The following is a 17338-nucleotide window of genomic DNA, read 5'->3' as shown; positions in this document are numbered from 1 at the left end:
TTCTGATTCCACTTTTATGATTTATATTATGTGTATCTTTTCCTATAAAATGTCTTTCAAGAGAAGTGCAGTACCATGTACGTTTTATTTTGAAAATCATTGTTGAATATCAAATGGCAGTGATTTTGTTTGACGTTCTTAGTTATTTCCAAATGGGTCTGCAAGAAGACATGCCTCACCTTATAGAGTCATATAACAACCTGAGCAATACTGTTCAACAAATGATAAAGTGCAGACATGCAGAAGTGATTGTACATATTTTAATGAAACCTTTGTGTCACCTGTACACAGGACATTTCTACCACATGAGCACCATGGTGGCTAAACCTCTTGGAAGTGACACAGCAGTACAGTAATATGACAATGAAAACTTCAGACAGTGGAGAGTTACAGATATATATCTGTCAAAGGTAAAGTCATAAAGTATATTGAGACAAAATTAAATATTTTTACTTTTAATTCCATTTACTTTATGGAAGACTTGGAAACAACCAACTCCAGCTACAGTCAGTCTTAGACATGTCTCTCATTCTCTCACACAAACACACACTTTGTGCAACTCTAGAAAAAAAGTTCAGCTTTCCTCCAACCACCATGAGAAAATGATCGGAGCGGCTGAATGTCTCTTTTAAAATGAATGTGTGCGCAGATTGTGGCCCACAGGGCAACATGAGACACAGTTTGAGGCAGAAAATGTGTTTTCAGGCTGTCGGGTAATACATGTAACTGAGGTGGTGTTTAATTCAGTCAGTGGAGCGGTGGTTGTACCATCTTGTCGGCCATGATGAATGAGGATTGGTGATAGCGGTGACGAGAGGCAAAGTCAGCGTTTTCCTCTGTCAGCTGCCTGGTCTTCAGCCCGACCCCAGACAGAGAGGGTGTCACTACAATCTCATCCTGGGGAGATCCTTTTCCCCTGGAGGACAGGGAAACAGTACGGAGAAATAGGTTTTGGGTGATAGTGTGACATGGGAAATTACCATATAACTTTATAAGAATGAATGGGATAGATAAATAAAATAAACTGATTCCTGACTGACCATTTGGTAACATCATGACCAGACAATACCTGCAAATGCTATTCAGTGTTGATTTGAGCCATGTGAAAAAGCTGAACCGAGCTGCAATACCTGCAATGAAATCAAAAACTGTTAGTTTTTCCCCTGAAGAGATGAGCTCAATGAGTTGTATAATTTAAAGACTAGCTGCAGAAAAACTTTAAGAATGTAAGAAAATAAATAAAAACATAACAAATTTAAAATTACTGTGGAAATCTTTGTAATATAGCACAAATTAGCATCTCACAGCATCTCACTGACCACCTGTGGAACAGGTGTTTGACACTTGCAGCTCTTATGCTCAGACAGTTGGACAGTTAAGGCACGCTGTACTGTGGTGTGATTAATGCATATGTAGGGTGTCCCATCCAGCTATTCTAAAAATCCCTTGTGACAACAGCTGCTGGCCTGCCAGGCAGGAGACACCATGAGTGAAACTCCCAGCAATGACTGAGCACGGTGACCAAATCTACATGCTTAACACAAAAAAGTGCATGAGGATGTATTTTGCCAGACATAATGGCATAGTCCAAGTTATCTAATAATATAAAGTAGAAAATACATGAGTTGTGCTTCAGGTTATGCAAGTCATTACTTGGAGACTCCTACAGCTATAAAAGGCCTAAGGATATACTAATTTATGGAATGACTTTGTTAAAACACAAGAAACATGACACACCAGACCATAGACTGATTACGTAAATATAAAACACAAAATATGTGTCATGAAATATATAGTATAATAGAAATCAGTATATAGCTTACAAATACAATGCACATGAACTGTATTTTGGTAACAACTGAACAGAAAATCAGACCAATTTGCTTCTTACTAACAGCCTTGTAATTACAGAGGAGTCCTCAATGCAAATAACAGTAAGGAGCAGTATAAGCCTAGCTGCTTTTACAATGTGTTAATATCATGGATTTTATTTTTTCCAACCATTTGCTAAAATCTGCAAAATGAACAAGTGGCTAGTGTCTTGTCAAAAACCACCTGTAAAAATAAAAATTCTACAAAGCCCGCACAACACAGAAATCAAAAGGAGATCCCAGCAACTGAAACAAGAGCGTGTATATTACTGACCCTGGTTTATCCAGGTTAACTGGCCACTGAAAATGAAATGAAGCAATCACCTATGGGTAGTCCAGGACTTGTTTTCCCAATGTAGAAGAAGAGCAGCAAAGCCACGACTATGTTTACTAAGGCATAAACCCACTGGATAACAAACATGATCAGTATGGAGCTCAATGCCTGAAGGAAAGAAAAAATATACAGTATATTCACACTATTCATTAAGTTCTGCTCATATTATCTGAAAATATTCCATGAGAACAAAAAGAAATGAAGTACTGCATGCGATGTGTGACCCACCCCGATCAGAGCAATCCAGTGGCTGCAGAACTTGGCATAGCATGAATCCTCCATGGATTTGATTTCAAAGCTCTGGTGCTCTGCGTTACCTTCAGCACCTGAAAAATGTAATACAATCTCAGGTCACTAAAAACAGGTAAAACTAACCTCTATGATCTCTACTTCTATCCAGTCTAGTCATGGGGAAGGCTCATCACCTGTGCTGAGATTGTGAGGGTCAGCAGATGAATCCTGTTCCACATGACATTTGTTTGTAAAGCATTTGACTTGTGATGCTTCTTCAGCCCTGAGCTCCTCGCTTTCACACAGCACCTCAGCTTCCTCATATGGTGGAGCTGAGCTTATCTCCTCTCCTCTCTCTTCTGAAGACATATTGCTGTTCAGGTCCAAACCGAAGCTGTCCATCAGTTTCTGCTTAGCAGTGGCCTTTCTGCTCTTGCCTTGGCTGCTCAGCTCTTGCATGGAGGAGGTTTTCTCGGCATCAATACTTGAGACAGGTGGAAAGATCTGATCCATGTCCTTGGCAAACTCCAATAAAGTGCCTTTACTCTGTGGACTCTGGCCTCCACTCCCATAGTTTGGGAGAGGAGCTTCAATAAGTGGCGTGGAGCTATGCCTGTTGGACCTGCGCCGGTTTCTTTTGGCCAGGATGAGAGTGTCTCTTTTCTCTTTACTCTGCAGCTGGAAGGTCATCGCCACGCTGAAGTAGGAGTAGTCGATGAAGCTGTAGGTGAGCATGAAGTTGATGGTGACGATGGGAGCTAGTACATTGACCTGGCCGATGAAAATGAAGGCCATGGTGAGGAGGCTGGTCAGACAGATTGCAGCCACTGGTGTCCTGTTTGGGCCTGTCTGTGAGAGATGGAGAGAGCAGGACAATATGGTGAGTGACAGCCGCGTTACACAAGAAATTCTATGTAAAATTACACCTGTCCTTTGGGCCCAAGTCAAGAGAACGAGGCTGCAAGAAAGAAGAATGTCCCATTCACAACTTGCATCCTGTTCCCAAATACAACTGTATGAGTTAAGGACATGGGGGAGAAACACCCACCTCCAGGAAGTGTTTAAATTCAACTGTACTTGAAGTTTCATTCAAATAAAACCAGTGGAACTACATCTAGAGATCATTTACTCCCTTTTGACGACATCGCAATGGGACAGTTACTCATGATGTATGATGTATCTTATACACTTAGAGTATAATTTGGGTTTTATATGTCATCATCACAACAACCACCAACAATACAAGGTCATTGAATCACAAACCTCATGTTTTTGTCTCCACAACCAACTAAACCATTCCATAAAATCTTCTCACGACTTCATCTGACCTGTTGCTGGTCAGGAGCCATGCTCAGCTAACATGACACTGGACCTCTGCGCAGCCCACGAGAAAGTCAGTCCTACTTTCACTATTGATGCTATTTTCTCCATTAGAAGAGCCTGTCCTCATTGTATTTAATGCACTTGAATGTTTGTTTTATGCCACAATAAAGAGTTAAATGGTTTGTAGTTTGACTTCAGGAGGGTTTCACTTCCAGTATGCATTCCAGGGAAGCAAAGAATTGAATCTAATGATCTAAAAGTCTTTAAATTTAGATGAAACAACAGTTCAAACAGGAGAACAAAAACAATGCCCAAACAATAATCCCTTCCTCAAAATGGAAACATCGTTTTAACATGTGGTTTGGTAACCAGTTTGCTTTCACTTCCCAGGTCCTATCACACAGTTTAAGGAGCACTGCTGTGTGCCTGGCGGTTCTCCAGAGCACACAGCGGAGCAGGGCCCTGCCCGTCGCCTTTCCTGCGTTTGTTCTGATGCTTTGATTTGGGCCAAGATGTCTAGGGCCTCATTCCCGCCCGCTGAGAGAGGTCAGACACTGCTGCCATCCAGGGAAGTCTGAGGAAAACTGGTGTGGAAGGGGTCAGGACGTCAACGTGACAATGTCTGTGTGTCTGTGTGTGTGTGTGTGTCTCTAACAGCAGCAGCGAGTTTGCGGTAATTAAGTCAGTCCCCACACTTCTATGGAACAGAGTCCACACACTATATTTAGTCATATTACTGCTTCCTATTGAGTCCAGCCACAACTATACATTCAGCCTAGGCACACTTATTAGGTTACACTACACCAACTACTACTGTTAATCAGAGACAACATTACCATTTCAAACTTTACATGACTCTGCTAATATCATCTACCTAATAATACAATCAATAAATTATTTAAAGATGAAGATCAGTTTGTGGGGAATTTTGTTTTACTTTTTCTTTCCAACTTAGATAAATCAATAGGTTTTGTTGGGGTTTTGTGTAAACCTATGATTTCAAAGGTCAATAATTTAGGTTTGATGTTTATATTTTAAAAAAAGATTTACTCACTTTTAAATGGTTAAATTTTGTTTTTTAGTCTTAATGAAGAAAGGCAAATTGTGCATTTGTGCAAATGCCAATAAATTCTCTTGAACTTCTAAAAGAATCTAAATCTCAATGACTCAATTAATTGAGCTAAATTGGTAAATTGGTAATCTCATCTAAAATAAGTGCAGAGAGACACATCAATTAATCTGGGACTAGGAAAGCAGGACAAATACTATTTATCCCAATACATGAAATTCAATAATTGGATGACTGCCTGCCACTCTAATACACTGCAGGTTATTTAGGGCTCTGATGTGCACACAGGAACTATTTGTGTCTATGGATGATCCATGTTTTCAGCAGGTTCTGCTTCATGTGATCATCACCTCATCCCAAATAAGTTAACAGTTACCATGACAGTTTAAACTGAGTAAAGAGCAAGCAACTACTGTGCTTGTTACTGTCATATAAAAACACGCAAACACACACACTCACTATATAATCTGCATTTACATCATAGTGACTTTAGCTAATATTGTTCAGTATGCGGTCAATCTAGATCCAGACATCCCTCCCCTCATGGCTCTATCCAACCATCCATGCACCCACCCCTCTTCCCAGAAAGGCCAGAGCAGGGATGACCCTCTCTTGGGCGATGCATTGGAGGATCCTGGGTGCTCCGTACAGGCCGCCCATGCAGGAAGCCAGGGAGGAGATGTAGAGGCCCAGCAGAAAGAGGAAACCCACCAAGGAGACCTGGAGGAAGAAGGAAAACAAACAGAGGGTGGAAGAGGATAGGGTGGGGTTGAACGCTCACAACAGCTACACCCAGTTCAGTTCCGCTGCAGCCAGCTCCTTATGAAAACAATGAGAACTGACCACTGATGGAGAACTCAAAGACTTTAAAATGATTCATTAAAGCAAAATCTAATGTTTTAATTTGAGAGTGAGTGTTAACTGCCAGACAATTTAGCTGCATCAAAGATCTCATTGATCAGCTGTTCACTGTTCAATCACTTACTCCCACTTCTAATGGCAAAAAAAAAACAAAAACAAAACTGCAAACATTTAATGTGTTATGGTACATATCCCTAAGCTAGGCTCTATTCTATGTAAATTTAGCCTGTCAATCCCAGCCTTCCTCACATCAGCTGTCCATATGGAGCCTGACACACGCGTAGTTGCTGAGAATTCACAGATCACATATTAAACCACCAGACAAACTGTATGTGCATAGTATGTAAAACAGCTGCAAAGCTTGGAGTATTAGTTTCCAATCAGTAATTTCCTTTTTTTGTTTTAGGATGCTTTGACTCAAGTATTAAACTTCACAACAATAAAGTCATATTCAAAATAATAACCGCTCTCACACTTTGCATGTTAATACATTTCTGAAAGCTTTCCATAATCACTGCAACAGACTAGCCAATGAGTGATAAATCAAGAGACAGGATAGAAGTAGGTGAAAGTCATTAAATTCATAAGTGACAAATCTGAATACATTATACAGACTGCTGGTGAATCAGGCTGAGACTTTTGATTAATGCTCCAATTTGTATACAGTGTAGTAGTCACTCAGGACATATTTTTTTTTTTTTTTTTAAGTGCGTGTCCTTTTTTTAAAATTCACTTTCTATTAAATAAGTACTTGACTAATTTTAGTGCTACCTAAGTAAGAACTAAAACAAATACTCTTGCACACTTAGAAAAACAATAGAGGTATACGTGAGAAATATATTTCATGTACTTGCTCTTGGAAAACAATACTAAGGGTTTTACATCTCAACCTTTTAAAAGTACATACAGTCAGAACCTGGACTAACCACACCACATGAACAAAGTGAGCCACCATGGGGAATCCCCTCCCCTCAACCCCTCTCACCCTCGCAGTGTGGGATGGAAACAGAAAGAGCAGTTTACCTTTTCTGCTATCAAGAAGTCATAGCGCAGAGCTTCTCTGGTGCAGATGGCCCCCAGGAGGAAGACAAAGACCAGATACAGGAACCACCTGTGGGTCACCAACAGTACACCATACAGAATTATTAACAACTGCTCTTTTCTCACTATTAATAGGAAAATTGTGTCATCACAACTCAACAAAAGACTAATAGAGCCATGGTGGGAATGTGGTTTTGTCTGTTCTCCCAAATGGAAATGGAAAAGTTTTCCCTTTTAATAAGCTACCACTAAGTGATCTGAAAGCACGACAAAAGGGAAATCTAAATATTTGGAAAGTACACTTTTGGATGAATCATACCTTGAGGGAGAAGCTCCAGGGTGTTATATGTGAAAACCAACCTTCTACAATGATGTATAGTTAAAGAGATGAAAGAAGTCTATGAGATGATACTAAGTCTTTCTAGTATTAATTTCCTATTGTGGAACTACTTTTGCTGTATCTAGGTCAGTCTGTACACCTTCACTGTAGTTGCGGTCTCTGTACTTTATTGTGTAGTGTTTCATTGTGGTGTTTTTGCATTTTAAAATGTACTTGTGTATGTGTATGTGTGTTGGGGTGTGTTTGGACTGTTGTCGTACGAGGTGAAGACAGCTGCCAGTGTTCCCACAGGGATATTGTGTTCAGGCCGCTGAAGATCTGAGCTCATGTTGAAGCCTGCCATTACCCCTACACACATGCACACAGACACAAACCACAAAAATGTACACAACATACTGTACAATGCAAAATGTATTTTTACACTACATATGTTGCTGCAAGAATGTGAAGCAGGGCGGAAGTGTTCACAGTGGATGTGCTACTCAGAGAATTTTAAATTATACATTTTTCATGCTGTATAATAATACAAGTAGGTGGTAGGGGTCTATTTACCTGTAGCAGCAGGGAAGAAGACCCCAAATACTGTGAAGAAGTTTTCTCCTGGGCTGTAATCTGGCTTTGTGTTGCTGCTGAGCAGCTCAGGGGAATAACCAATGAAACCATGCTCTGAAAGAGGAGGCAGCATCAGACAAAGCAAATCACTGAACTTTATGCCTGGATTACCAGCATGAATTAAGTATAAACCTGCCAGCTACCAACATGAATATACCAATATTCATACAAAAACACAGTCTTCATCCACACATGAAGTTTACCCAGTTGTACTTGTTACCATCTACAATTCAAAGACAAGTGGACAACACTGCATCTGCTGAAACTATGAAATTAGTTTCACAAAAGTTGCTGAACCAGGACAAGCAACTCTTCTATTAGGTTTTAAAATTCATTAAGATTTGAGCCCTAAACACACAGCAATGTCTAATACACAGTATAGAAACTATACACTTTATATATGCAGTCTATGCTGAAAACATCTGAGCTTTAACTTTTATGTCAACCTTTCTCTCCAATGACTGTAGTGCTAGACCACAGCCTGGTTGCTCTATTGCTTCCTGCAGCTACAGTGTGATGTAATGTAATCAGCCTAAAGTGCTTGTTGCTCTGGTGTTTTCATTTTCTTTGTATTTCGTCATCTTTAGGCCTAGATGCTCATTACCGGTGGTTAGTTTTTGTATTGCACGTCCTAGAGTAGTTGAAGTGAACCGGAAATGTAAACACATCATGTCTGCACCAGGAGATTTTCCTAAGAAAGACCTGTCGTACCAGACACCAGTTTAAAACAATACATACACTATAGGTTTGAAAAATATTCGATCATATGTGCATAGTTAGAGACCTCTTACTTTTCCTCCTGAAACAAAATTTCAGGAGCAACAGTATTCTCATTTTACAACTAAAAAAAGGAAAGATTCAATTTGGCTCCTCCATTCTCAACATTATAAAAACACCAAACAAGCTGTAAAATGCACACTAATGTTCCTTGCAAACAAAGCTAATTCATGACAGCACCACCTGTGGGATCTTGAGAGAGATTTCAGATTGTCACATGTGTTTCAATCAAATACCTGACAACAGTAGTTATCAATGCACTTTCAAAATATGCAGTCTAAAGACAAGACAGGTTTGTTGAGTCTATGTCAGTTTGTTGAATGTGTGAGGGTAGATTGTTCTGCATTGATGGAGGCCATTTAAACCATACAGACTGAAGGGCTCGCCTATGTTACAACAGTGGACATTTCCCCCTTGGTTATCTTGCGATGGGAAAGAATGTGTTCTGTCAGATTAATGACATGTTTATCCAAAAGGAAGTCACCACCCCTTTCAGAAGCTCAGCAGCTTCCAAGTTTGAGAGAAAGAATGAGAGTGAGCGAGAGAGGGAGACAGAGAGTGAGAGAAAAGAGAGAGGGAGCATGCTGATTTTTTCTTTTGTTTTAGACAAAAGCCAAAACCAAAAGGGCTGGATATACTAGTTATTCCAAGTACACATATGCTCCAGGATAGGAATTTAAGGAGGCTGTAAAACCTGACATCAAATGGGACGAGGAGCCCAGACTCATGTTCACTCTGTGACCCGGTGAGACCGCCCTCTGTCCAAACAACCAGAATCTAACAAATCCAGGGCAGTCAGTGTCCATGCCTGCACCATGGGCTCCCCACCCATATTACAACATCAAACTCCAACATCCAACCATGTCTAACTCTCAGAGTACTCAGTTGAGGGCGTTCACATATTTATAAGGAAAACTGTTTCTAGGAACACAAATTCAGTGTTTACTGAGTTTCAACACTTGAGCTCCAGAGCTGTGGACAAAACTACAAACAAATATGTCTTTCAAGTGAAAATTTTGTACAAGTTCTCCATTTTCTGTGCAAACTCACCCCCAATATTGCCCCTGAAGGATGTTGCACTCAGCAGACTTTATGGCAGGTTTATTATAATTTATAAAAGTCATAAGGAATCAAATATGATCTGGACAAAACTCAGGATGAATTGTAAGATCCTTCCACACCGTATTACACTATGTAAAAATGAATGAAAACACACTCGCTGAATGCAGTAAGAAACCTCCATCATGTGACAAAAATGCTGGACAGTCTGTATAATAGGTGGTCATTACCCACTAAGACTACATCTAAAGCTAAATGCTAACATCAGCATACTAACATGCTCTCACTGACAATGCTAACATGCTGATGTTTAGAAGCTATAATGTTTCCCATGTTCACCATCTTAGTTTCGCAGGTCAGCATGCTAACATGCTAACAAATGGAAATTTTGATCTGATGATGGTGCTAGATGAAGGGAGGGATGAGGATTTACTACAAAAGTGGACATTGGCTTGTCAATATTTTGCATTTCTCTCTTGATCTGAAAGAATCAGATTTGGAGATGAATGATGAGTCAGTCAGAAAATTCATTGTGGACTAACTGACAAGTATTTATTGTTATTCTATTGATTTGGGTACTTTTCAGGCAACAATTCCTAACATTTTTCAAACTTTGCTGCTTTTCTCTGTTTTTACATACTTGTAATTGAATATCTTTGGGTGTTGGGCTTGATCAGGTCCCCTTTAGACATCTTAAAAAAAAAAAAAAAGAAAAAAAAAAAAGAAAATAGTCATCAGATTAATCAATAATAGAATTATCATTAGTTGTGTAACCCTAATCTAATTATGTATTTAATGCAAAGCTAAACATGCAACTTTGTTTAAATTGATATTTTAATAGTTAAATCCAAAACTGCTGATATTTGTGTTGGTCTCATTTTTCTATTATAATCATCACAATCACAGTCGTGGCAGACACCTACTTTATTCTCTAAAAATACCTGCTAGACCACTATCTTAATGTCAGCCGCTGATGTGATGCTATTAATCAAAACAGCGATCCACTGGTAATTCAGTAGTTAAATCATAAGCAGAAATATTTGATATTGTGTAGGTAGATGAACTCTCGGTTGCAGACTGACCTGGCTCCCTCATTTCCCCAGCCATGAGGATCTGTTAAGTGACTTATCATGACAAGTCCTTCCTGCAGAACTGTGACAGGTGGAGTTTGAATTGAAAAACTCCATGGCTATGTAAGACAGCTCAGAATAGTGCTTTATCATCCCCAATGGGGATCAGGAGGAGATTTCATTTCCCATTTCAATTATTTAGTCTGGTCAGTGACGCTGCCAGCGTATTGTCTCTGCAACCAAATAATTCAACCGCAGACCCTTTTGATAGAAGTGCCTAGATGAAATACAATCTGACACACATTCTGTCCCCTTAGTTGAAGCTTATTCCCCACAGAACAGGAAGCCATAATGTGCTCCTTAGGTCTGGGGTTAAGGGTGTTAACCAGACTCACCCACATTTTTGGAAAATGACAAAGAGAAACAGCCGGAACTGAGATCTGAGGCCTGCTGCTACTCCAGAGACCGCCACATTTCACCTTGTGATCCCACTGTAATATATAGTTCTCACTCATCCCAGTGGGACATGCCCCACCTCTGTACCATCACAGCCTGCCCTGTACTCCGTGTACAGTGGTTTATACTGGTCAGTGTGGGAGAATAAGAGGTCAGTCAGACAGAGGGAGAAGCCTGTATCAGAGGAATGCTGATGTGAGAAAGCAGCCCCCCTTCTGTCTACACATTTACACTTCAGTATACGTGCTGAAATGTGGATGCTCTCACCACAGCTTGGTCTTAAAACTTTAGCTAGGCCTACAGAGCAAAGTCATTTTTTTTGCAGAGTAGCTTCAAATACCAATATTCAATATTTGCCAAGCATACCACCGTGACGATGTGTCATTCCAGTTTTGATATGGTGTATCATTTGGCAGACAAGACACGCCTTAGCTGTGGTAATGATGTGCAATGGTGTCCAAAACATTTGCCAAGTGCACACAGAGGACATGTTATCAAACAATGACCGCATCATTTTGGCAGTGGCTCTTTTTCCTTTAGGATGTGCCACAGCATACAGTGAACGCGCAGGCTAATCTGAGCTGTTTCAGCTAGCTAGGGGACCTGCTGGTCCACTGCCAACTATGAGGTCAGCACAAGACACACAGCAGCTCTTAATTGGAAAAACCTGGAGAAGCCATTACGCCTGGTTCTCCCACAGTTCTCTAAAGAAGGCAGGAGGCTGGGAGGGGCGGAGCAGTCCAGGTTAGGGTTATGGGGTGAGAGCCTGGTTTGAGTGGCACAGGGGCACCTGGAGTAGTAAATCTAAATCTTGAAAAAATGAACCACTGTCCGTCATAGGACAGGTAGCCTGAAAGCCATATGTATGTATGTGTGTGTTTTATTGTGTGTGCACTAATCTTTTTCTATTATTAGCATTATTTCAAGTACAGTGGGTGACTTGTGTCTGAAATCTGTTTTTCACAAAAAGACTGGCTTCACTTCTGGAACACTTGGACAGGACGTTGATAATCAGTGAGAACAGGAAATGTGGGGAAGGACTTCCTGAAAGCCAGCAAAAGAATACAAGCGACTCAAAAAAGGCAACATTTCCTCACAACCAAAAAAAGAGAAAGGAGGAAAAAAAAAACAAAAAAAAACATCTCAATAAACACACCTCCAGTCTCAGACTTGGCTTAAGCCACAACAGCAGAAAAAAATAACACTTTACCCAAGTTTCCAGTCACTGAGGGGAAAGAGAGGTCTCAGTGGAGACAAAACAGGTTTACAGGCTAACACACATGACCAAAATGGGTTAAAAATATAAAGCAAAAAAAAGTTCTTACACAGACAGTCTAATGAATAAGTGCACTGTCGAGCTCTAGCAGAATACAGGACCTGAGACTGACTAAAATAAGTGATACTACAGCTACACCTACTGGTCCCAACACGTCATAGACAGTCACAATTCTAGTTCTAGTTCAGTGGTCCTGAAACTTTTTCTATCATGCTGCCCTTTGGATGCTGCAGGAATTTCAGAGCCCTCCCAGGATTCATACATTTATCAACTGGTAACAAAAAAGAACGTGAAATACACGTTTTTCTTCACACATTTCACGTTAGTTACTAATGTGAAAATCCGAAAAAAAGTTCAACTTCGTCCAAAGTTTATTAAGAATTTACCAGAACGCACAAGGTTCTTTTGCTCCTTTAACTGAGTGCTCAAGAACAACATATACGGTTCATATTTTAGATTTTTACTTACATGTTTACTGCTTTTCTTTTCATCCCTCTCAAAACTCTGTCCATCTTGTGCTACTCATCCCTTTCATAGCCCCACGAGCATCACTGCACTTTGGTTTCATGACCACCTCCTAAGCTAACGGGCTGTCAAAGCAGGAAAAGCACAGGTGGAACTAATGACATTAACGAGGGCTGCATTCCAGCAGCGGCTGCAGCGCTGTGCACTAATGGACTTATTAGTTCCACCTGCGTTTGACAAGTCAACATGCAGGCGGTGACAAGGGTCTGCTCGACTTTTTCCACAGTTTTTCCATCCCTGTTGCTTAAGCAGGCTGACACTCTCCCTTCTCCATCCTGACTACACCATGGCAGAATGACGTCACCTCCATAGTCAGAAGTGGAGAACTTTGCCAACTGGCAAACACAAGCTGAAATCTCATCTTTTACACCCCTGACCCTGACCTGCAACTGTTCACCCGAATCTCTCTCTCAAATACCCACACACACACACACACACAGTTAATTAGCTATTGCATTCTTACAGGGTTAGGGGCGTAACGATTATTCTGGAGAGTTTGGCTACCCACTCAGTTGATGGTTAAGGCATGGTGACTTATTTTCAGAGGCTTTAACATTAATATAATTCTACCACTGGATAATTTGAGGATTATTTTGGCTAGAAAATATCCAGAAAAACTACTGGGAGACACTGAATACTGGTCCAATACAGCATACTGATTGAACCCTTCCCACAACCCCAGTAACTTTCTCCCTTCATCCTATGTCAATATTCGGGACCCAAGGCCTACCTGGGTCGAGGTGTGTGAAAGTGCCAATGACAAAGTCCAGTGTGGAGACGGCCAGGACAGCCAGCAGTAACAGCTGAAGTCTGACAATCCACTTGACACCGGCCAGGTTGATTCCGAGCAGGGCGAGTAGCACCGCCGCTGACATGCCACGCACCGCCCACTGAGTCTGTAGGCCCAGCAGCTCCGCGACTGACTCCGAGAAGCCTGTGATATACATGGCTCCAGCCACGCACTGCAGGGTTGGAAGCAGCATGAGTCAGGGGATAACATAGGAAGACACCGAGGCACAGATCTATTAGTCGTATTATAAAACAAAAAGCTTTTAACAAAAAATTATTAATAAGAGCCTTCAAAAAATACTCACCTGTCCAAACACATAAAGGAGGCCCATTGTGCCCCCGACCCTGCCACCCAGGACAGTGGAGATCATGGAGTAGATTCCTCCACCCCGAACACCACAGTGCTCACATACTCCGATTCCCGACATCACCGTCACCAAAGCAACCAACACCACCAAGGAGACCAGGAGCATCCCGAGCGGCACACCTGTGTTGCCCTGGATGATGTCAGGAGACAAAATGATGCACATACTATATGTAAATCTGCAGCATGTCATTTTTTCTTCCTTTGCTTTGTCCTTGTATGTTATACTGCTGTTAGTCTGCACACTCAGTGGTGCTATTTTAATTCATATCTTAAAGAAATAGCCCAAATTTTTGTTGTACTTCATATATTTGTGTGTTAAAACAACTCTAATGTGTTTAAACCTATAATGTTCTCTAGGAAAAAAAATTAGAAGAAAATGTTTATTCAATATAATAATATATTTTATATTTTTGCTGGTATAAAATGACATTTCCGAAATGGAACTTCCCAACTTTAATTTTCACTTCCTCAAACGTCGTCTCCTTCTGCTCAAGTCAGGGCCATCAACACAGCTGAAATCTGGCCCTCTGCGCAACAATAAGCAAGTAATTTATGATAAGACGAATCTCACTCTGGATAAGAAACCCCGTCTCCCACATGGTAAACTATATTTTATCCATCAAGCTAAACCCAAACGGATGGAGCAATTAAGACCAGAGTCTTTGTAGCTGTGTCCTGTGATGACACATGCACATTACAGTGTTTGGTGTCCAGTGACGGGGTGACACATGCTTAATGATGGTTCCAGCTAAACATAAAAATCTAAAGCTTTAGCAGAGCCGAGCAAAGATGTGAAAAAGCACACAATACTACCAAACATGAGGCTACATATCATAAAGTGTACAGGTGAAAATATGCAAAACACGCAGTCCTTTCTGTTTTCACCCATTGGCCCACTCCTTTAATCATGCACCGGTGGGAAGATGTGACATTAAGTCATCCATGCCTGATTTCTTGGCTGCAGCAATCAAGCAGTCTTTTCAACAGCGCTTGAATGCACCATTCAGTTTATAAAATATAACAGGACATTTGAAAAAATGTAGTTACTGAAACTGACTTTATTTGTTTATAGAATTGTTTATAGATATTATTTTGTTTTTGTTCTTTTCCTTATTTTAGTTATTGATGCAGATGTTGGACCTTAATCCTCTGGTGTCCAAGTCAAGAAAAAAAAAATCCAACTGAGGACATGCTTCATCATTAGTTTTCGTCATTTGCTTTGCTTTGTTTGCCTTTTTCTAATACAAAGAAGGTCTGCGGTTTCTCTGTATGGCTGTAAAACGACCTATGCACAAATAGTTAAACACAGTGCAAACTCACCACCAGGTAGCCGGTACGCAGGAATAAAACCACACCGAAAATGTTGATCATGCAGGTGGTGAAAACTCCATCCCAGGTGCCGAACAGCACCGGCTCCCAGACAAACAGTTTGATCCTCCACCACGGCTGGCTAGACTGCTGGAGGCCCTAAGCACAGAAACACCCCTGTTACAGCACCGAAGGAGTTAAAGATGCATTATTTTAACCACATTAAGTTATTATCATGGTGATAATTTCACATTCTAACCTCCAGCACAATGAACCTGGGAACTATTTGAGCCATCAGGGCTCACATCTTACCTGTGCATCTTCATGAAACAGATCATGGACATGTGTGTTTGTGTGGGTGTCAGCGACTCCCCCCTTCACCAGTCCTGCCTCATCACCCTCCTGGTCACCTGTGTGCACAGTCCAACCTAATGGCAGGATATCCATTGCCACCTAAAACAGATGTCTCCTCTTCAGGTGGCCCTGCTTGTGCCAAGTTAATCAAATGTCAAATGACAACATGAAAAAAAAACAAAAATCAGGCTGAGGGTTTGAATTCATTAATAAGTCCCCACATTAGTCTGCCCCTGTTGAGGAAGTCAGCTGAGTCTGTCTTGCTTGTGACAGTACATGCTGGTCCCGCCTATCCCGGCGAGGACACCCGGATACAGCAGGGTGTGCTCCCGACACCGCAGCTTCACAGGCGTCACTGATGAGTGAGGGGCCAGGCGAACAGTCAAAATAACAAATCAGCCCAGTAATATGGTAAAAGGCGTCATTAACATCAGACACCGGCACACAGATTTTCTCAAGAGGTTTTAGCTCGGTTTCTAGCTATAAACCAACAGCTTTGTCTTTTTTTTTTTCTTTTTTTTTTAATGTATGTTTGCAACAATTCGCCCCCTTATTAATGGTGCAAGTGTAACCGAGGTGTCCCCGCCGAGGGCCACAAAACTCGGCAGCTTAAGCTTTAGACACAGCCGAAGCCAAACCTCATTAAAAAGCGGGTCAATTTAAGGTTTCCTTGCGGCTACAGTAAAATATGCTGCCTTGGATTCTCCTGTTTTCTCTGAGCCACTTTTAAACTCGACCGCAAGAAATACGGTAACTCAATTTATTATATATATCTACATTTAAATACACATTTGGATGAAAACAAGTGTCAGGAGAGTGCGCTCAGCTGTTCATCAGCCACGCAGGAACTTGAGGACGTGCGTCTATGAGTTCAGACACTTTTGACTGAAATCACACAGAACTTCAACCTTACCTTTCACACAGTGCCATGCTGACAGAAAACAAGAGTCGTCAGGAACAGAAACGACGGATCGGTTCATTACTCCATCGTGGTTTGGTGTGGAGTCCAGCTGCTGTGAGCAGGGGTCCCAGCTCCTCCTGCTGTTGACCTGTTTCCAGCCGTAGAGAGATGTGTTTGGTTACCTTCCAGGGTGTGTTGCCGCCTTGCACAAGGATCCTGTGTTAGTCTTGGCAGGCACTGTAGGTTGACTAATGATTAAAGATGAAAAATGCATGCACCACTCAACATCCTTATCTTTTTTTTTATTTGTATATGCTATGGAAAAAGGAGATGTTGCTGGACTGAGGATATTTATAGGTCTGCAAAAGGATGATTGTTTTATCTCATTGCCCGTCATCAATATTTCACACATAACTGCATACAGTGATAAAGGAAGTAACTTGGTGAAAAACCCTGAGAGTGTATCTGTATACAATCTTTAAGTAGGCCTAATAGGAATTTGGTAGTGCTTGAAAACTGGAGAATCTTACAGGAAACTAACTAACTTTTCACTCTCCAAAGTACCTTGTGTTATTGTTACAATTAGCTGATTAATCCATTAATAGATTTACAGAAAATGTATGAGTTTTCTTAATTAATGTCAGTTATTTTTTTCAATCCAAAACACCAGCCATCCTTTGGCTGAAGCGTCTCACATGAGAAGATTTGATGCATTTTGGTAAAATAAATGTCTTTGGATTTTCAACTGTCACACAAAACATGATGCTTGAAGAT

At 40.9% G+C, this 17338-nt stretch overlaps 1 protein-coding gene across 2 annotated transcripts; it reads right to left on the bottom strand.

The window, feature by feature from the left end:
* Positions 1-246: 246 nt before the first annotated feature.
* Positions 247-16717, bottom strand: slc12a8 (solute carrier family 12 member 8). Of its 2 annotated transcripts, XM_071457432.1 has the most exons (14): positions 16577-16717; positions 15622-15792; positions 15322-15468; positions 13940-14131; positions 13576-13807; positions 7623-7736; positions 7331-7418; positions 6713-6800; positions 5402-5548; positions 2631-3285; positions 2434-2531; positions 2196-2313; positions 1070-1130; positions 247-916 (listed from the first exon to the last, which is right to left on the bottom strand). In XM_071457432.1, exons 2-14 carry the CDS (start codon positions 15754-15756, stop codon positions 748-750), a joined length of 2244 nt encoding a protein of 747 aa, XP_071313533.1. In that variant the 5' UTR covers positions 15757-15792; positions 16577-16717; the 3' UTR covers positions 247-747. The 2 variants fall into 2 exon arrangements, with proteins under 2 accessions (XP_071313533.1, XP_071313618.1); XM_071457517.1 differs by lacking the exons at positions 2196-2313; positions 16577-16717 and having other exon boundaries at positions 777-916; positions 15622-15899.
* Positions 16718-17338: the final 621 nt, after the last annotated feature.

The sequence above is a fragment of the Trachinotus anak genome, unplaced genomic scaffold, assembly GCF_046630095.1.
Source record: "Trachinotus anak isolate AG129_WGS33_773 ecotype Australia unplaced genomic scaffold, CSIRO_AGI_Tana_v1 ptg000001l, whole genome shotgun sequence".
NCBI lineage: Eukaryota > Metazoa > Chordata > Actinopteri > Carangiformes > Carangidae > Trachinotus > Trachinotus anak.
The sequence above is the reverse complement of the archived record's forward strand: the minus strand, read 5'-3'. Positions and strand labels throughout refer to the sequence as shown.